Source organism: Hypanus sabinus, chromosome 6 (assembly GCF_030144855.1).
Source record: "Hypanus sabinus isolate sHypSab1 chromosome 6, sHypSab1.hap1, whole genome shotgun sequence".
Lineage (NCBI taxonomy): Eukaryota > Metazoa > Chordata > Chondrichthyes > Myliobatiformes > Dasyatidae > Hypanus > Hypanus sabinus.
In genome coordinates this window covers 128848231-128869583 of record NC_082711.1, presented here as the reverse complement: position 1 = coordinate 128869583, position 21353 = coordinate 128848231, and the positions used below count along the sequence as shown (strand labels likewise).

At 41.9% G+C, this 21353-nt stretch overlaps 1 protein-coding gene across 1 annotated transcript in view; it reads right to left on the bottom strand.

The window, feature by feature from the left end:
• The window catches only part of dhx33 (DEAH (Asp-Glu-Ala-His) box polypeptide 33), a 62559-nt gene extending 41412 nt beyond the window's left edge, over positions 1-21147 (bottom strand). Inside the window, exons 1-4 of the mRNA XM_059972926.1 lie at positions 20929-21147; positions 15538-15698; positions 7194-7421; positions 6283-6453 (exon numbers count right to left, since the gene is read on the bottom strand). Coding sequence (XP_059828909.1) covers positions 6283-6453; positions 7194-7421; positions 15538-15698; positions 20929-21106 — 738 coding nt within the window. The 5' untranslated portion in view covers positions 21107-21147. The remainder of the gene's footprint in view (positions 1-6282; positions 6454-7193; positions 7422-15537; positions 15699-20928) is intronic.
• Positions 21148-21353: the final 206 nt, after the last annotated feature.

Below are 21353 nucleotides of genomic sequence, written 5' to 3'. Positions count from 1 at the left end.
ACATCAGCTGTGGGACCAGTATTCTAAGGGACCAAATGTATGAATATTTGGACAGACATGGACTGATTAGGGATAGTCAGCATGGCTTTGTGTGTGGTAGGTCATGTCTAACCAATCTTATAGATTTTTCCGAGAAGGTTACCAAACAAATTGATGAAGACAAGGCAGTGAAAGTTCTTTACATGAACTTTTGAAAGGCATTTGATAAGGTCCTCATCTGGGACATTGGTCAAGAAGATTCAGTCACTCGGCATTCAAAATGAGGCAGAAAACTGGATTAGATATTGGCTCTGTGGGAGAAACCAAAGAGTGGTCGTAGATGGCTACCTATCTGACTGGAGGCCAGTGACCGGTGCTGGATCAACCATTGTCATCTATATGCAGAGGGATCTGGACCAGCTGGGAAATTGGCAGATGGAATTTAATGCAGACAAGTGTGAGGCAGACAGGGTAGGTCTTACACAGTGAAGGCAACACAGGTTGATAGGGTCGAAAAGAAAGCTTTAGACACGATGGCCTTTATAAATCAAAGTACTGAGTACAGGAAATGGAATGCATGTTGAAGTTGTACAAGACATTGGTGAGATCTAATTTGGAGCATTACGTGCAGTTTTTAGTCACCTACTAGCAGGTTGAAAGGACAGGGGGAACTTATAAGGATGTTACCAGGTTTGGAGGACCTGAGTTATAAGGAAAGACTGAATGAGTTAGGACTTTATTCCTTGGAACGAGGAAGATTGGGAGAGATTTGATAGAGGTATACAAAATTATGAGGGTTATAGATAGAGTAAATACAAGCAGGATTTTATAGACAATAGACAATAGGTGCAGAAGTAGACCATTCGGCCCCTCAAGTCTGCACCACCATTCTGAGATCATGGCTGATCATTCACTATCAATACCCATTCCCTGCCTTGTCCCCATATCCCTTGATTCCCCTATCCATCAGATATCTATCTAGCTCCTTCTTGAAAGCATCCAGAGAATTGGCCTCCACCGTCTTCCGAGGTAGTGCATTCCACACCTCCACAACTCTCTGGGAGAAGAAGCTCTTCCTCAACTCTGTTTTAAATAACTGACCTCTTATTCTCAATCCATGCCCTCTGGTACTGGACTCTCCCAACATCTGGAACATATTTCCTGCCTCAATCCTATCAAATCCTTTAATTATCTTAAACGTTTCAATCAGATCCCCTCTCAATCTCAATTCCAGCGTGTACAAGCCCAATCTCTTCAATCTCTCTGCGTAAGACAGCCCTGCCATCCCAGGAATCAACCTAGTGAATCTACGCTGCACTTCCTCAACTGCCAGAATGTCCTTCCTTAAACCTGGAGACCAAAACTGTACACAATATTCCAGGTGTGGTCTCACCAGGGCCCTGTACAAATGCAAAAGGACATCCCTGCTCTTGTATTCAATTCCCCTTGTAACAAAGGCCAACATTCCATTTGCCCTCTTCACTGCCTGTTGCACTTGCTCATTCACCTTCATTGACTGGTGAACTAGGACTCCTAGGTCTCTTTGCATTTCTCCCTTACCTAACTCTACACCGTTCAGACAATACTCTGCCCTCTTGTTCCTGCTTCCAAAGTGGAGAACTTCACATTTATTCACATTGAATGACATCTGCCAAGTATCTGCCCACTCACCCAGCCTATCCAAGTCTCCCTGTATTCTCCTAATGTCTTCTTCGCATGTCACACTGCCACCCAGTTTAGTATCGTCAGCAAACTTGCTGATATAGTTTTCAATGCCCTCATCTAAATCATTGACATAAATCGTAAAGAGCTGTGGTCCCAATACAGAGCCCTGTGGTACCCCACTAGTCACCTCCAGCCAGTCCGAGAAACACCCATTCACTGCTACCCTTTGCTTTCTATCTGCCAACCAGTTTTCTATCCATGTTGAAACCCTGCCCCCAATGCCATGAGCTCTAATTTTACTCACCAATCTCTTATTTTTTGCACTGAGGATGGGTGGGATTACAACTAAAAGCCATGGATTAAGGGTGAAAGGTGAAAAGTTTAAGGGGAACATGAGGGGAAACTTCTGCACTCAACCGTCATGAGACTGTGGAATGAGCTGCCAGCACAAGTGGTGGTTGCAAGCTCGATTTCAATGTTTAAGAGAAGCTTAGACAGGTAGATGAATGGTAGGGGTATGGAGGGCTATGGTCCCAATGCAGGTTATTGGGAGTAAGCAGTTTAAACTTCAGCACAGACTAAATGGGCCAAAGGGCCTGTTTCTGTACTGTACTTTACTGTGACTGTAATCAAAAACCACTCTGCTTCCCTCAACTTGTGTCAAACTCTCAGAAACTTAATGAACTTTCTTTGCAACATTTTTATCCAAATTGATTATTCCATATAGAAGCATGACAAAACTACTTCAGATGGAACAGGTAACTGCAGCAGGGGATCCTTCAATAAGGTAACAGAGATTGATGAAAAAAGAGTGCATAGGTATTGGGTAAAACACTGTTGTGAATTGAAGATTGATTAATGAAAAGAAAACAGAGCAAAATGGGTGACAATGATTTGTGGATGCAGCAGCAATCAGATGTTAACAATCGTCAATGAGAGGATTGGGTAACTTCTCCAGGTCAGCTGATACAAAGTTGATTAGCGCTGTGGGTCAGGTAAATATAAATGAAAAATATTGTCATACGTCAAATTTCATACTTCAATCTTTGCTGAGCTTACTAAACCAAGACCATAAGACATAGGAGCAGAATTAGGCCATTCAGCCCATCAAGTTTGCTGCACCATTCCATCATGGCTGATTTATTATTTATTTATTCCCCCCCCCCCCCCCCCAATCCCACTCTCCTGCCATCTCCCCATAATCTTTGACAACCTGACTAATCAAGAACATGCAACACACACAAGATGCTGGTGGAACACAGCAGGCCAGGCAGCATCTATAGGGAGAAGTGCTGTCAATGTTTTGGGCCGAGACCCTTCAGATTTCCTCGTGTTTGCTAATCAAGAACATATTAACTTCTGCTTTAAATACAACCGATAACTTGGTCTCCACATTTGCTTGTGGCAATGAATTGAACAGATTCACTACTCTCAGGCCAAATAAATTCCTCCTCATCTGTTCTAAATAGATGCTGCAGTATTTTGAGCTGTGCCATATGGACCTAGACTCACTCACTTATCCTCTCACATCCATATTCGATTGGTTTCAATGAGTTTCTCCACCCACCCCCCACCATTCCAGGAAGTACAGGCCCAGAGCCATCAAATGCGCATTATACAATAACCTTTTTCCCTAGAATTATTCTTGTGGACCTCCTCTGAACTTTCTTCAATATCAGCACATCCTTTCTTAGATGAGCACCTAAAACTGCTCACAATACTCCAAGTGCAGTCTGACCAATATCTAATAAAGCCTCAGCATTACATCCTTGCTCATATTGTAGTCCTCTCGAAATGAATGCTAACATTACATGTGCCTTTCTTTCCAGCAATTCATCCTGCTTTTGGAAATCCTGCATAAGGACTCCCAAGTCCCTTTACTGCTCTGCTTTTTGAATGTTCTTCCCTTTTACAAAATAGTCTACGCCTTTAATCCTTCTACCAAAGTGCATGACCATGCACTTCCCTACACTATATTCCATCAGTCACTTCTGTGCTCTTTCTCCCAATGTCTCTGCCCTTTTGCAGACTCCCTGCTCCTTCAACACTATCTGACCCTCCACCTATCTTTGTATCATCCATAAACTTGGCCCAAAAGCCATTAATTCCATCATCCAAATCACTGATATGTAACGTAAAAAAAAAGCTGTCCCAATACTGACCCCTTGGAACACTATTAGTGATTGGCAGCTATTCTTTGCCTCATGCCAATCAGCCACTACTTTATCCATGCTAGAACCTTTCCTGTAATAACCTTTTCTTATCTTATTAAGCCGCCTCTTGTGTGGCACCTTGACAAAAGCTTTCTAAAAATGCAAGTAAACAACATGCACTGGCTCTCCTTTATTTACCCTCCCTGTTATGATTTCTCCATGCTGAACCATTCGTAAGTTGGTGTGACTACAGTGCTGAGGTAGCACCAGGGGATGTAGACAAACTGGGTGTGGGGCAGATGGAATAGAATTGGAAATGATCTTTTCAGGTGATTACAAGAGAAAAGCAGAGACTCTGTTAAATGGTGAGAGGTTAGATAACGTTAATGTTCAAAAGAATCCGCACATGCATTAGTCACAGACAGCAAAAACAGTAAGCAATTAACAGGGAAATGTTTGTCAGCTTTTATTTCTAAAGGGTTTGATTACAGGTGGATGAATGGGACTTTAACAAAAATATAACATACTATTACTCAAAAAGGGCAATAAGGTTGTCAGGTAATTATAGGCCTGTGAGTCCAACTTCAGAGATAGGGAAGTTATTGGACAAGGATTATGGGGAGGTCAGCAGAATGTTGCCTGGATTTAACCATTTTGGTTACAAGGAGGGACTGTTTAGGCTGGGTTTGATTGCCCCGGGAGGGAGAGGCCAAGGGATGACCTAATGGGGGTATTTCCTGTGACTGTACGGGATTCCTCCGGATGCTCCAGTTCCTCTTACATCCTAAAAACATGCAGGTTAATAAGTTAATTAGTCACATGGGTGTATTTGGGTGGTGCCAGAAGGACCTGTTACTGTGCTGTACCCTAAAATAAGTAAATATTTTGAGGAGCAGTATTAATCAACAATAGTATGGCCCTCTTAGGGAAAAATCCGTGTCAACAGATTTGATTTAATGTTTGGATGAGGTACCAAAAAGAATTGATGTGGGCATGCAGTCTACATGAATATTAGTAAAACCTTTGATTTGGTCCCAAATGTAATACTAGCCTGAACAAAACACATTGGTCCAACTCAAGTTGGCAAATTAGACTGAAAATTGACTGGCTAATAGGAGGCAGTATGTGATGGTGATGGGTGTTTCTGTGATTGGATGCCTACTGTTTGTTTATGCACATTAACAAATTGGATAACTGGCAACAAGGCAATACACTTTGGAAGGACTAATGGTTTGATATACACATGAATGGTAGGATTGCAGAATGTATTGAGGTACAGTGGGACCTCAGTGTACTTGTCCAAGTATTCCTGAAGGTGGTAGCTCTGGTAGATAAGATAATAAAGGCAGCATAACGAATACTTAACCTTCATCAGCCAGGGTACAGAAATACAAGAGCAGGGACATGATGGTACACCTTATATAACATTATGTATATACTCTAGTTGCAATACTTTACGAAGCATATGAATGCATCAAAGAATCTCCAGCATATTGTTGGAGAGGATTTCAGTCATGAGAACAGGCTAGATGGGTTTGATTTCTTTGGAATAGTGGAAGCTGAGGCGGACCTTTTAGAGGGGACGGATAATTTAATTTATTCATAGAAACCTTGAGGTACCTAAAACTAGAGAGAGGTTTATGGTAATGGGCAAGAAATTTGAAACAGATTTGAGAAAGATTTTTTAAAATTACCCAGAGGGTAAAAGACACTACCTGAATGGGTGATGGAGGCAGGAACTCCAGAACAGTTTAGAAGTATCCAAGGTCAACACTTGGTTATGGATCAAGTGGTGATAAAAGGGAATATAGATGGTGGTCAGTATGTACATGGTCTGCCAATGATTCTGTGCTGGAAGACTCCATGAAATAACAGGTTACCTGGTTGTCCCTGCCTGCATCATCATTCATCAAATCATGGCCAAAATCTGTATCACAGCCAATTACCAGCACTAACACCTGATTCCCTCAATTTTCAGAAATCTATCACTCTGCTTTGAATGAGGGCAACAAATTCAGCCTTCACAGCCTTCCTGGGTGAAGAATTCTGAAGTTCCAATACTCCACAAGTGTGGGGGAAAATCTCATCTATTCCAAACAGCCTACGCTTTATTTTAAAACCTGGCCTCACCTGCAAACTTTAAATGATTTAAAAGCACCAATGAATACTCAGTTATTGGTCTACAAGGGACCTGGCTCCAATTTCCAGTATTCCATCAGGAACCACTTTGATCAAAATTTCTACCTAACGGATTCCATAGGCTTTTACTTTTCTGATCACTGGGGGACTGAAATCCAAGTACATGACATTACCCTCACACACTACCCTAGTTATCTCTCTCTAATATTCTATTTAACACAGTCAATGCATCTGCAGAAATGAATGCCAGAAGAACTATTTGGACCCAAAATCCAGTTGAATTAGAAACAATAACAAATCACTTCGCCATTATCAAATAAAGAGCAAATACCACATATCCACTCACCTGGTGGATCTGAAAAATTGACACCAGCGAAGCATGGAGGTAGTCAGTCTGAGTTTCCTTTGTGTAAAAGATCTGAATGGAATGTTGTCTCCCTTCAAGATACAAAACTGGTGCTTGGTTGAAGTACTGTGAGAAGAGATCTACATCCATTGTGGCAGACATGATAATTACCTTGTAATAAAGAAAGACTCACTTAGAGACTTTTTAGTGGCAAAAAAGGGTGAATAAAACTACATAGCACCCCAAGGTTTAGGAAAAGAGACATAAAATACAAAAACACAAAGGAAGCTGCATTGAACACATAAAAACTTATTGTGGCCCCAGAAGTGTACCCAGTTCAGCATAACACACTATAGGAATGCAATATTTCCAGAAGCTACAGAAAGACCGCAGGGATAATTCAAGAGATAAAGGTTTCTAATTACATTTATAGACTGGAATTGTTCTCCTTCCAGCAAAGGGGATGATGCGAGATACAACAAATTAAATCATTTAAACAAAAAAGCAATTATTTCCAGTGGCAGAAGCATCAATCCCCAGAGGCTATGGATGTTAGGTGATTTGGATCTGGAATGTAAGTAGTTGATGCAGATTAGACAATAGCTTTCAAAATGGCACTTAAATAACTAGTTGCAGGAAAATATGTGTAGTAATATGGGTAAAGTACAGGGACTAAGATTGATTTAAGTATGCTTTGAAAGTACTGGCAAAGTTTACAAGAAAATGGACCCATTATGTTCAGTACTACCCTAGTATTCCATGATACCTCAAAAGTGGGGTGGGGGTGGGTGGAAGAAGAAGAGAAGGAGGGAGAGAAGGTGAGAGGAAGAGGAGGATTAGGTCAGTGGAAATTGAGGAAATACTTCAGTTTTTTCCAGAGGCTTTCTGTGGTTAGACTATAATTTTTGTACCTTCAATGGCATTTTACTGAGTTCCTTCCTCTTCTTCTGGGCACTTTTTACAATGCCAAAAAGAACATCTGTTTGTATAGTCCTTTCATGGGCCTCATCGAGAATCACAATACTGTAATGGCGCAACAGAGGATCCAGCATAGCCTCTCGGAGCAACATTCCATCCGTTAAAAACTTGATTTTACTCTTGTATGATGTAAGATCTTCAAAACGCACAGTGTATCCAATCTGTCAGACAATTTACAATAAATACAATATAATTCATGGAAATCAGAAGGTAAGGTTTAAGTACTGGGAATACAAAGCAGGTCAGTCAGTACCTATAAAAACAAAATGAAGTCCCTGCTTTAGAAATTCATTCCTCATTACAACTGAATAACTATGAGACTGGGAAACTAGCAGTAAGGTGTGAAGGGTTGGCCAACAGATGAACATCTTTGTTTTCAAATTACCCACATTTATAACCTTTATTTCATCTATCATTCCTGATGACTCTGCACTCCTCTAGTTTCAATCTTTTATCTATCTTCAAATACATTTTCATTAAATCACTAAAAATAACTTTTCTGAGGTAAATTGTGCCAAATTATCACTGCAACAGTAAAGAGGGTGAGTGATGCGAGGTGAGTTTGGGGATGAGCTGAGATGGTGTGTTATAGAATCATTGCAGATAGAGTTCCGATGCCAATACAGCTGGCCGGGGAATGAGGTCGGATCGCTCTGGGTGCTGAAAGAAGTCGAGGGCTGGACAGAGGAGGTTCAATGTCCACAGAACTGGCCCGGGCGTGAGAATGGATCACTCTGGGTGCTGAGCTGATAGAAGAGCTTGACAGCGGCTTTGCCTAAGTGGTGAAATCTGGATCTGGAGCGAGTTGCTAGGCAGCCTGGTCTGGGCCTTTCACAGCAGCGGCATCTGGTCATAGTGCAAGGTACAAAACACTGTTTGGACAATTTAAATGCCAGCCTAGATTGAAGGCGAGAGCAAATTTCGCTCGCTCTCCGTGGTGTTCACTCTCCTCAGCTGCGAGCTTTATGCTTGCTAATATGATGAGCTGACAAAGCGAGGCTTTGGGCTTTGCTCCAAGGTTCAGATCTGAGGACTTAATTTTGGTTCAGAATGTTGTTGTTTGCTTTAATTGTTTGCATAACTTGTATTTTTTTCTCTCTCGTGCATCAAGTGTTGGTCTTTTATTTTTATTTTTAAAAATTTCTTTAATTCGGTTCTTTCTGGTTTTTTGCTTTGCAGTTACCTGTGAGTAAGCAAATCTCAAGGTTGTGTAATTTATACAGTCTTTATTAATAAATGTACAGTACTTGAATCTTGAATCTCTCTCATCTTCCCAAGACTACTCTAACTTTCCTCAAAGCTACAACTGGTAATTGGTTTATTACTTTCACATATTCTGGGATACAGTAAAACTTTGTTTTGAATGCCATCCATACCGATCATTCCAAATAAATACATTAAGGTGCCACAAGGGTAAAACAAAAGCAGAATGCAGAATATAGTGCAGGTAGGCAAATTAAGAGGCTGCTTTGATTACAGATCACTTATATTAGCTTTCATGAAGGTGCCTGCATCTCCTCTAAAACAATCACCAGCTTCAGCAATGATAAACTCTGGTTCAATACAGAGCTTAGACAGTTGTGTCTGCAAAAAGAAAATACCTACAAGAGTGGAGATGGGGGAGGGGGGGTCAAAAAGGCCAGTACAAGCTGGGGGTGGCAATCATAGCTGTCAAATACCAATATTCAGTCAAATGGGAAAACCAGCTTTCTAGATAGGACTGTTCTTCAGTCTGAAAAGGCATTCAATCCATTACCAACTACAAAAAGGTGGTACCCCCTGCCCTGATGACTCCCTCCTCCAAAACATATTGAACAAGTTCTACTGCAAATTTGACTCACTGATCACACTCAAACAGCTCCTCTATTGTCCATCCAGCAAGACCATCACCAATGCACTACATGTTAGCTTTGTCACAAGGAAGAGGAGGTGAGGAAGCTGTTCAGAAAGCAAAATATCAAGAAGGTTGCCAGCCCTGACTCCATCTCCTCTGCCACCCTTAAATACTGCACTAAGCATGGTCTTCACAGACATTTTCAGTCTGTCTTTTAAACTATGCACTGTTCCAGCAAGTTTCAAGAAATCTGTTATTATTCTGGTTCCCAAAAACAAAAAAAAATCATGCGAGTCAATGACTACAGGCCAAATGCTCTCACATTAATCATAATGAAGCCTTTTGAAAGGCTGATCATGTCATTTCTCAAATTATATCTCAAAATTTTCTAGATCTGCTGCAGTTCACCTACAGAGCCAACAGATCTGTGGATGACACAGTTGACACTGGTCTTTATTGCACACTACAGCACCCCAACTCCCATGGTAGACGTCAGGATTCTTTATTGATTTCAGTATAACCTTCACTATCATCCCTCAACTTCTGAAAGAAAACACTCCAAATTTAATTCACCAGGTCCCATCTTGAGGGGGAACACAAATCTCCTCTCTGGAAGTGAAAAAACAGTTATCTGCTCTCTGACCAGTGGCGGTGTGAAACCAGGAAAACACACAGTATCTGCTCTCTGACAGGATGTGGGTGTGAAACCAGGAAAACACACAGTATCTGCTCTCAGACAGGATGTGGGTGTGAGACCAGGAAAACACACAGTATCTGTTCTCTGACAGGATGTGTGAGACCAGGAAAACACACAGCATCTGCTCTCTGACAGGATGTGGGTGAGAGACCAGGAAAACACACAGTATCTGCTCTCTGACAGGATGTGTGAGACCAGGAAAACACACAGTATCTGCTCTCTGACTGGTTGTGGGTGAGAGACCAGGAAAACGTATAGTATCTGCTCTCTGACAGGATGTGGCTGAGAGACCAGGAAAACACACAGTATCTGCTCTCTGACAGGATGTGGATGTGAGACCAGGAAAACACACAGTATCTGCTCTCTGACAGGATGTGGGTGTGAGACCAGGAAAACACACAGTATCTGCTCTCTGACAGGATGTGGGTGAGAGACCAGGAAAACACACAGTATCTGCTCTCTGACAGGATGTGTGAGACCAGGAAAACACACAGTATCTGCTCTCTGACTGGTTGTGGGTGAGAGACCAGGAAAACGTATAGTATCTGCTCTCTGACAGGATGTGGCTGAGAGACCAGGAAAACACACAGTATCTGCTCTCTGACAGGATGTGGATGTGAGACCAGGAAAACACACAGTATCTGCTCTCTGACAGGATGTGGGTGTGAGACCAGGAAAACACACAGTATCTGCTCTCTGACAGGATGTGGGTGTGAGACCAGGAAAACACACAGTATCTGCTCTCTGACAGGATGTGGGTGTGAGACCAGGAAAACACACAGTATCTGCTCTCTGACAGGATGTGTGAGACCAGGAAAACACACAGTATCTGCTCTCTGACCAGTGGCGGTGTGAAACCAGGAAAACACAGTATCTGCTCTCTGACAGGATGTGGGTGTGAGACCAGGAAAACACACAGTATCTGCTCTCTGACAGGATGTGGGTGAGAGACCAGGCAAACACAGTTATCTCCACATACTACTCTCTCAGCATTGGCATACCACAGGGGTGTGCCCTCTCCCATCTCCTATTTTTTCTGTATACCAATGACAGTATCTGCAGTGATCCGTCTGAAAAATTGAAAAAGTTTGCAGACAACACAGTTACTGAATTAATCTCCAGAGGTGAGAAATCCAAGAACCACTAGGAAGTAAATAGGCTAGTGCCCTGGTGCAGTCACAACTTGGAGCTAAATGTCCTCAAAACCATGGATATATGCATCCACCAAGAGAAATGTGTGTCCTCTGCATCCACTGATCATCAACAGTTCAGGTTCCTGGGCATCATTATTTCGCAGGACCTCAGGTGGGGAAACCACATCTCCTTTAGTAGCAGAAAGGCTCACCAAACGATTTACGTTGTGGCATTTGGTAAAATTCCATCCTCCGCAGTATCTATACTGCCATCGTAGAGAACATCTTCAGCCCTTACTGTCTAGTTTGGTGCAGCATCCTCTCGCAATATCGAAATACTACAGTAATCTGTTAAGTCAGGAGAAACAGTCATTGGTTCCAGTCTACCAAAACTGCAGGATTTATGTCCAGGACAAAGAAGTGGGCAGGGGGAGAAAACAATATGGACACCAAAGCTCCCTTTTGGAAAGCATTACAGGAAAAAATTCACACCATCTTAAAAGTTTCATCCTGAAGCAATTAATCTGATCAACCATTCTGTTAGCCCATATAAACCCCCTTCTAATTATTAATCGCTTTTTTAATAATGCTATTTACATGTAAACACATGCTGGTATTTATGCAGCTATGCATAGTTTATTCCACATCCATTCTTTAGTTTCTAGTTTTATTTTTATATAATTCTTTATTCTTTATAATTGCTGAATATTGTTTTTATTTTGCATGTCATGCCCTGATCAATACACCACAGCAAATTCCTAATACAGTGGATTCTGGTTAATTGGGCCAGCCTGTTATTTGGAGCAACTCTGGAAAATAGGCTGTATTCCCTTTGTTTATTTGGGACAGTATGCTGCTTAATTAAGACCAGAGACTTGCTGAACAGGTTCTAACTAGCATTAGTCATGCGCACTTGTGTGGCCATTAGATATTATACTGTGCTTAGAGCAAATAGTCTTTAAATAGTATCAGTCGCCTGTTTTTGTGTTTGATAGTTGATGAGAAATAAGCAGTAAGACAATTCTGAACTGGTTTGCTCACTGTAATTTTAAGCATTCAGGCTTGGAGATAGCAAAAATGGCCAGGAAAGGAAACAGAACAATTTCACTACTTCAACTAATTCAGGAACAATGAAGAGTTTGAAGGTGATGCAGGTGGATGCTTCCCTGGTGTCATGGATTATTGATTACCTGACTGGCAGACCACAGTACGTGCGCTTGCATCACTGTGTGTCAGTCAGAGTGGTCAGCAGCACTGGGGCTCACAGGGGACTGTCCTGTCTCCCTTCCTCTTCACCATCTACACCTTGGACTTCAACTACTGCACAGAGTCTTGCCATCGTCTGAAGTTTTCTGATGACTCTGCCATAGTTGGATGCATCAGCAAGGGAAATGAGGCTGAGTACAGAGCTACGGTGGGAAAGTTTGTCACATGGTGTGAGCAGAATCATTTGCAGCTTAATGTGAAAAAGACTAAGCAGCTGGTGGTGGACCTGAGGAGGGCTAAGGCACCGGTGACCCCTGTTTCCATCCAAGGGGTCAGTGTGGACATGGTGGAGGATTACAAATACCTGGGGTTACGAATTGACAATAAACTGGACTGGTCAAAGAACACTGAGACTGTCTACAAGAAGGGTCAGAGCCGTCTCTATTTCCTGAGGAGGCTGAGGTCCCTTAACATCTGCCAGACGATGCTGAGGATGTTCTACGAGTCTGTGGTGGCCAGTGCTATCATGTTTGCTGTTGTGTGCTGGGGCAGCAGGCTGAGGGTAGCAGACATCAACAGAATCAACAAACTTATTCGTAAGGCCAGTGATGTTGTGGGGGTGGAACTGGACTCTCCGACGGTGGTGTCTGAAAAGAGGATGCTGTCCAAGTTGGCCATCTTGGACAATGTCTCCCATCCACTCCATAATGTACTGGTTAGACACAGGAGTACATTCAGCCAGAGACTCATTCCACCGAGATGTAACACTGAGTGTCATAGTTAGTCATTCCTACCTGTGGCCATCAAACTTTACAGCTCCTCCCTCGGAGTGTCAGACACCCTGAGCCAATAGGCTGATCCTGGACTTATTTCCACTTGGCATGATTAACTTAATATAATTATTTATGGTTTTATATTGCTATATTTCTTCACTATTCTTGGTTGGTGCAGCTGTAACGAAAGCCAATTTCCCTCGGGATCAATAAAGTATGTCTGTCTGTCTGTCTCAACATTATCTTGAATGTTACAATGAAAATGAAGATTTGGAGGATGCAATCATCGAAATTAAAGGCAGTCCATTAGGTGTCTGCGCTGATTTTGCTCATTGCATACACTAGATGAATTTCTCCACTGATAACTATTAGGGATAAAAAAAAAAGTTTTTAAGGTACTGTAGTACTATTGGTAGGGTTCTAATTTGTTCTGTATTTCATTTAAATACATAATTTGTTACTCCATTTGTCTTTTTATACATTTTAATTATCTCCAAATAAAGTTGATGAGGTATATTGAGAAATCAAGAGTAAGCTGGTGTATTATTTACAAATTTTTACAGTCATAGACTTTAAATTTAAAAGAACAGAATAATTATAACAAAGGTAATGAGTAGATCTGCACAAGAGTGGTTTTGAACAATTTGCCACATCCATCACCATCTTTGTCTTCATTAGCCTCCAAGGGTTACCAAATCTTTTCTACAATGTGGTGACTCCAGCTGTGATAAAAATCTTATACTGTTCTCTAATAACATCACTATGTTTCCTTTTATGTACTAGAACAAAATAAAAAATAAAACATTCTATCCACCATTGGAAACAATGAGTAAAGCTTCCTAAGAGCAGACGGTATGAAAAAGCATGTAACTTGGAGAGGGTGAATTATGATGATATTAGGCAGGAACTTGGGAACAGATGTACTCAGGGAAATGTGATCTGAAGGGCCTATGCTGTGCTAAATTATATGTTCTTAACCACCCATACCATATGTTTTTGTTGACAGAGGAACATTCACAGGCATAGCATAACATTCAGTTCCATTCATGATTCCTCCACCAAAGAATTCCAGGCCTGATGAGGGGCAGGAAACATTTGAGTCACAAGGGAGTCTGGCAATAACCTTGTCCAACGAGACAGTCTAACCACTTGTCCTTCACATTGAATGTTAACTCCCAAATCGTCAGAAATTAGAGGGTCACCATAGACCAGAATCTCAACTGGACCACAAACATAAATACTGTAACTATAAGAGCAGGCCATAGGCTGGGTTATTCTACTGTGAGTGACTGCGTTCTGACATCCCAAAGGCACCACCTACAAGACACAGATGATGGACGGGTAGAAAACTCACCACTTGCTTCCATGAATGAATTTCAATGATACAGAACAAGCTTGATTCCACAACAGAATGCCTGATTTGCCACCACATCCACGTGCACTGTGACTACAGGGTGGGATTCTACAAAACACACTGCAGTCACTTACCAAGTTTAGTCCAACAGTACCCACCCCAGCTTAAACATTTATGCAACAATAAGAGCAAGAACGGGTTCATAAGAACACCGTCACCTGGAGGTTCTCCTCCAAATCACAGACAATGAGCAACAGCAAATCTTTTGCCAGCCTGTTATCGTCGCTGTCTGTAAATTCAGGACCTTCCATCGTGGAAGCAGCTTGAGATAGCAGCTCACTATCATTTTCTTGATTAAAGAATGGTAATGAACACTGCCTTTACCAGCAATGACTGCTTCATGAAAATGAATCCTAAAAGCATTCACTCTTTGTTGCATTTCCTTCCGCTCATTTCCCCTCCAGTAATACGTTCCATCACAGTTCTAATCTGCTCAGTTCACTCTGGTCATCATTCAGCACGATACAACTTAGTTCCTCATGATCAGCTGCATATTTCTTAAAGAACTACTTAAAAATAAATAACTAAAACACCAGAAAACAGGAGGGCTAGTGCCGGACAACGGAGAACATACAGGAAACAGCTTTTCAGTCACAAAGCCTGACAGATTGTTTCCTGCTCCTGATTTTGGATCTGATGAGTCTTTAACTCTCCTAACCAGTCTGAAATTTTATCAAAGCCTTATTAAAGATCTAGGGAGGGAACATCAACTGTAAAAAAAGGCTAAATTGGATGCACATGCATCTTATGTTGAATGTACATGAATCATTGATGCCTTTTAAATGAAAATGTGTTTTGTAATAGTTTGCTCACCACTAAAGTAGGTCAGTAATTACCTTGAACTACTGTGCATTTTTTTTCTTAAAAAATAACATCAGCAGAACTCAAATACCTTCTGTAATTATCAAGAATTAGAAAATGCTATGTAGATGTGTACTTGCAGAGCTGAAACACAAACTGTAAGCATATGGCCTTCTGAGTTGCAAACGTTATGATTTTAAACTGACAAAGACAAGCAGAGCCCAAGAACAACATAACTTTAACACTGCAATCCTCACTGGCTTGGACAAGCTCACTGTTGTTTTACAGTTGCTGCAGACTGTCACTATAAGACATTGTCCTTCAGGACTGTTCACCGTCAAGGGCAGTTAGGAATGGACAATAAATGCTGTCTTGTTACTGACATCACAGTCAAAGTGAAGAAATAAATTCATCCTTACCAATGTGCCCAATTCCGTTTTCTTTTCCTCCGAGACTCTTGCTGCAAGTGAAATTGCTGCCACTCGCCTAGGCTGCGTAATGGCAATGACACCATGCCCTCCGATGCTAGCTTCATAAAGATACTGAGGTATCTGTGTCGTCTTCCCAGAACCTGTTTCCCCTAAAATTTGTAAATTTAATTAAATGTAAAATTATAATTCGATTTGTATTAAAATAATACAAAATTAACTAACTTTGATGAAGCATTATCATCAAAATTCTTTCACAAATGACCCCTGGAAACAGAGGAGAAAATCTATTCAAATTGAAATAGCAAATTCCAATTCTACAGGTCAAGACCCCAGCAGCATTTTCAATCAATCTGTAGAGTTCATCTCTACTGAAAGGATCAGTTCAGTACCTGACATTATCAAAACATTAAAACAGAAATGCAGAGTACAATATCTAAAGCCACATATTTCACCATTTACTCACTTTGACTTATTTGATACTGTGTGTAAAATGGATATTTTGGTTACAAATTTAATGGCTGTTTCTCAGAGAATGAAAACTGATATAGAACAGTATAACACAATATTGTGCCTTTGGTCCACAATGTTGTGTCAACCAATATACATCTACACCACAACCTTCCCTCCTACATAGTCCATAACCCTCTATTTCTTATATCCATGTGACTAAGAGTCTTTTAAAATGTCCCTAATGTATCTGCCTCTATCATCACCCCAGCTGTGCAGCCAACACTCCCTCTAACATCTTCCCTAAACTGTCCTCCATTCATATGGAACAGATGCCATTTGGTATTGTCTATTGGACCAGGGAAAAAGTTGCTGGCTGTCTATTCTATCCATGCCCCTCAATTTTGCACACCTTTACTAATCATCTTCATCATCCTTCACTGCAAAGAGAAAAGCCCTAGCTCACCCAGCCTTAAGACATACTGTCTAATCATGTCAGCATTCTAGTAAATCTCCTCTTCACCCTCTCTAAAACTTCCACATCCTTCCTACATTGAGGGGACCAAACGGAACTCCAAATGTATTCTAACCAGTTTTATGGAGCTGTAACAACACCTCACGGCTCCTGAACTCTTTGCCCCGACCTATGAAGGCCAACACTCCACGGGCCTTTTTAACCGTCCTATCAACTAATGGAACAACTTTGAGGGATCTATGGACTCAGACCCCAAGATCACTCTGTTCCTCAACACTGCTCAGAACTCTGCCATTGACCAAGATCAAGTTTGATCTTCCAAAGTGTATCACTTCACACTTCTCTAGATTCACCTCCATCTGACACTTCCCCGATCAGTGCTGCAACCTATCAATGTCTCTGACAACTTTCTACATATTTATAAGTGCAACCTTTATGTCACCCGTAATCTTACAAAACTACACCTCCACTTCCTCATCCAAGTTATTTATAAAGTATTACAAAGAGCAGAAATCCAGGAATGGATCACTAGTCACTGACCTCCAGGGAGAATACACTCCCTCTACTTTTTGTGGGCAAGCCTATTTTGAATCCAAAGTTCAAAGTACATTCATTATTGAAGTATGTATACTATATACAACTTTGAGACTTGTCTCCTTACAGGCAGCCAAACAGAACAGAAACCCAACAGAACCTGATAAAATAAAAAAGGCGATCAAACACAATGTGCAGAAAAAAATCAAATATAATATGGAAATAGCATCCAGAACTGAAGTTCACTAAAGTGACTGCACAGTCACAAAGCCGATCGTCACTGCAGCTGATCCAGAAGCCCATTAATTGCAGGCCACAGCCTCAGCTCAGTGCAGAGACAAGTAAACCTCACGAAGCATTAAGCTAATGGCACTGGTGAAGGACAGTGACTACTTACCAATGGCAAACAAAACTAATTAAATGGCTAACTACTTTATTCACACTTTTTCCTGAAAACGGTTATTGCAACAACCGCCTGTAACTTCTCTGTGGGAGTCGAGCTTTTGAAGCACCCATACAACCTGGCATTTTTGTGGTGTGAACTGAAGTCTAGAAGGTGGTGTCTATGGGCCAAATAGAGGTGGCAGGGCCCAGGCCTGAGAGTGGGGAATGAACCAATCTTGGTCAATGCTGGAGTGGACTTGCAGGTGATTCGATGGGCCATAACTGAGGTGAGGCAAGCAGAGGCGAGACAGTAGAGGTGGCAGGGCCTGGGCCCAGGCACGAGAGTGAGGAAATACCTGAGGTTTGATCGGGTGGACCGGTATTTAGCTCAGTGCTCTGCAAGGTTTACCTACCGCTGTGCCGAACTGAGGCTGCGGCCTGCAACTAACAGGCTCCTGGGTCGACTATGATTGACTTCGTAGCTGAGAACTCACTTTCATGAACTTCGGTCCTGAATGTTATTTGCTTACTTATATTGTTTGCACGATTTGTTTTGTTTTTTTTTGCATATTGGGCCCTTTTTTTTTATTGGGTTTCTTTGTTTTGGGCCCTGCCACTTTGACTCGGCTCGTACCCGACTATTCCAATTCGGCCCAGCATTTAAATAGGTCAATCCTCGGGTCTTTCCTCACTCTGCCACATCGAATCACCTCCAAGTCCACTCCAGCAATGGCTCATTTGCTGCTCTAGGCTTGGGGCTCAGCCTCGCTGCCTCGACTGAACACATACACGGCACGCTGTAACCAGCCTGCACCATGTAGAAAGTTTACCTTTCTTCCTGAATGAGCCTACCATGAGGAAACTCGTCAAATGTCATACACTGCCCTGCATTCACCACTCTACTCAACTTGTTGCTTTGCCTCAGAAGAAACAAAAGAAATAGGAGCAGGAGTTAGTCATTCGGCCTGTCAAACCTGCTCTGCCATTCAATAAGATCATGGCTGATCTGACCATGGACTCATGTCCACCTACCTGCCTTTTCCCCATAATCCTTAATTCCCTTACTATGCAATAATCTATCCAACCTGATATTTACTGAAGTAGCCTCCACTGCTTCAGAAAACTCAGTTAGACTAATTTGACATGATCATCACAATGCCATGCTGACATCTCCAATAAGACTATGCTTCTCCAAGTGCTTGTACATCTATCCCTAACACGCTGATTTATCATTCGCAGGATTACCCTATTACCTTTCTTGAATAACAAAAATGTATTTGCCATCCTTCAATCATCTAGGAGTACTTCTGTGCCCAGGGAGCATAATGGTGCAACACCCCAGAATCTGCTCCCTCACTTCCCATATTAATGCTGGTATATCTTATTCAAACCCAGGGACTTATCTATCCTAATGCTTCTCAGAATCTCTTTCTTAACCACTGTATTGCCCATCACATTAGATGGTTTCACATACTTTAAAGTGCCTCTCTCCGGTGAATACGGAAGCTAAATATTAAATAAGGCATTCTTCCCCTTTTATCCCTGATTGGTCCAATCCTTACTCTGATCATAATTATGTTCCTCACATATGTGTGGAATGCCTTAGGATTTTTCTTAAACCTATTTGGCAAGAACTTTCACATGCCCTGCTTCAGCTCTCCCAAGCTCCTTCCTGGCTACCTTATAGCTCTCAATAATCCTGTCAGTTCCTTATTTCCTAAATGCCAAGTATGCTTCCTTCTTCCTTTTAACTAAATGTTCAACCTCTCATGTCAACCATGATTCCTTCGCCCTGGCATCTTTCCCCTGTCTCAGTGGGACAAACATCCAGAATCCCATGCATCCCTAAACAACCTCCACATTTCTGCCATGCATTTCCCAGAGGACGTGAGTTACACTTCACACTCCCAAGTTCCTGCTTAATACCATCGTAATTAACCGCCCCAATTAAATACTTAACTATATTGTCTGCCCCCATCCCTAGCTATGCTGAAGGTCTGAGAGCTGTGGTCACTATCTCTAAAATGCTCGTCCATTGAGAGCTCAGTCATCTGACCAGGTTCATTACTTAGTACTAATTTAGTATGGCCTGTCCAGATACTGTGTCAGGAATCCTTCTTGAACACACCTAGTAAATTCTGCCCCATCTGAACTTTTTGCACTAAGGAGGTACCAATCAATATTTGGGAAGTTGAAGCCACCTGTGATAACAACCTCATTAAATTCTGCAACCAATAAGTCCCTATAAAGGCCACATCGTATTTCCACGTACTGATCCATACTCTAGGTTCAAAGATCAAAGTAAATATATTATTATTTACACATATATGTTACCATATACTATCTTGAGACACATTTTCTTGCAAATATTTACAAGAAAAAATACAACAGAATTTTACAAAAAACTATTCATGGAACAAAAGGTGGCAAAAAAACAATTTGTAAAACAAACTGCAAATAAAATTAACATTAAGACATAAGCTGTGAAGAGTCCTTGCAAGTTAGTCAGTAGCTATGTTCCCTCTAAGCTGTGCGTGCACAAAGGAAATTAATGGTTAGGTTAGTTACCTAAAATAATGCAGTAATTAATAATTATACTTATTGAAATGCCAAAGACAGGAGAGAGAAAAATAACTGAGTGACTTCAATATGTATGTTATTTTGTTGTTATTCTGTTCAGTTTTATGTCGAATATTTTGTAAACCTACAAATACTGTGCATGTATGCATTGTGTGCACATACTTTTGTCATAGGAAAAAAAATTGCACAACATAAGATTTTTGCGCACACTGACTACTAAACATTAGAGGGAACATTGGTCAGAAGGTTGTAGAATCAGTTCATAAGAGTGGATTTTGAAGTTATCCACACCGGTTCAGGAGCCTGCTGATTGTTGGGTTGGTTATAACTGTTCTTAAACCTGATGGTGTGGTACATCCTGTCTGATTGTAGAGAAGAGAGCATGGACTGGGTGGTGAGGATCTTTGATGATGAATGCTGTTTTCTTGTGGCACTGTTCTAACATAAATGTTCATCATTTTTAACACCTCTCACATCAAACACATTTGAATCCATCCAACTAAATGCATTTATCCTCCATTCACTGCCTATCCTTCCTCATTATCTCTGCACATTGCATCTACCTTTACACCAACTGGACTATCACACTGATTCCCATTCCCCGATAACCTAGTTCAAACCCTCCCCAATAGCTCCCGTAAACCTGCCCACAAGGATATTGATCCCTCAAGTTCAGGTACAAACCATCCTTTTATGCAGGTAATAGCCGTTACAAATCTGAGATCCTGCTCCCACACCAACAGCCACGCAGTAATCTGTCATAACCTCCATACCCTCATGTGCTTTTGAGAGTTAAACTACCTATACCTCGAGGAAGGGTGGAGGGGGCTGAAGGAGAGTGAGGGGGAGGGGTTGCAACGTCCACCTGGCCGGCTCCGGGGTGGGGGCAGTTAGGTAGTGTGGGTGACAGCAGGCCCCTGGGACAGGCGTGTAGGAGGGGGGTTGACGCGCTGACCCACCTATAATGATGGCGGTATCCAAACGACGGAGCTGGCCGATGAGCTTGGCCCGGGCCCGGTAAATAGGCAAATCCATACGCTGCTGCTCCATATTGTGAGCGAACACATAGTTCCTCCTGTAGCCGCCCCCCACCGACGACGTCCTCAACCGCTTTGCCGGCGGGGGCCGGGACTCCATCGGACCGCCGGAGATACCGGAAATACGTCAAAGACCGCGCCGGAACTATTTACACATGTGCTCTCTGCAGCTGATTGCGTCATTATCCTGCGATCACAGTCAACCATCCCGGAAGTGCTGTTCTCACCACTGACTCGCTGGGTCCCATTGGTAAACTAGTATACACTTGCTGCACTGAGGGATTAATAGTGGGATCCTAGTCTGGTCAAACGTAAAGTCAAACAATGTTAATGCCAGGACGAGGAAC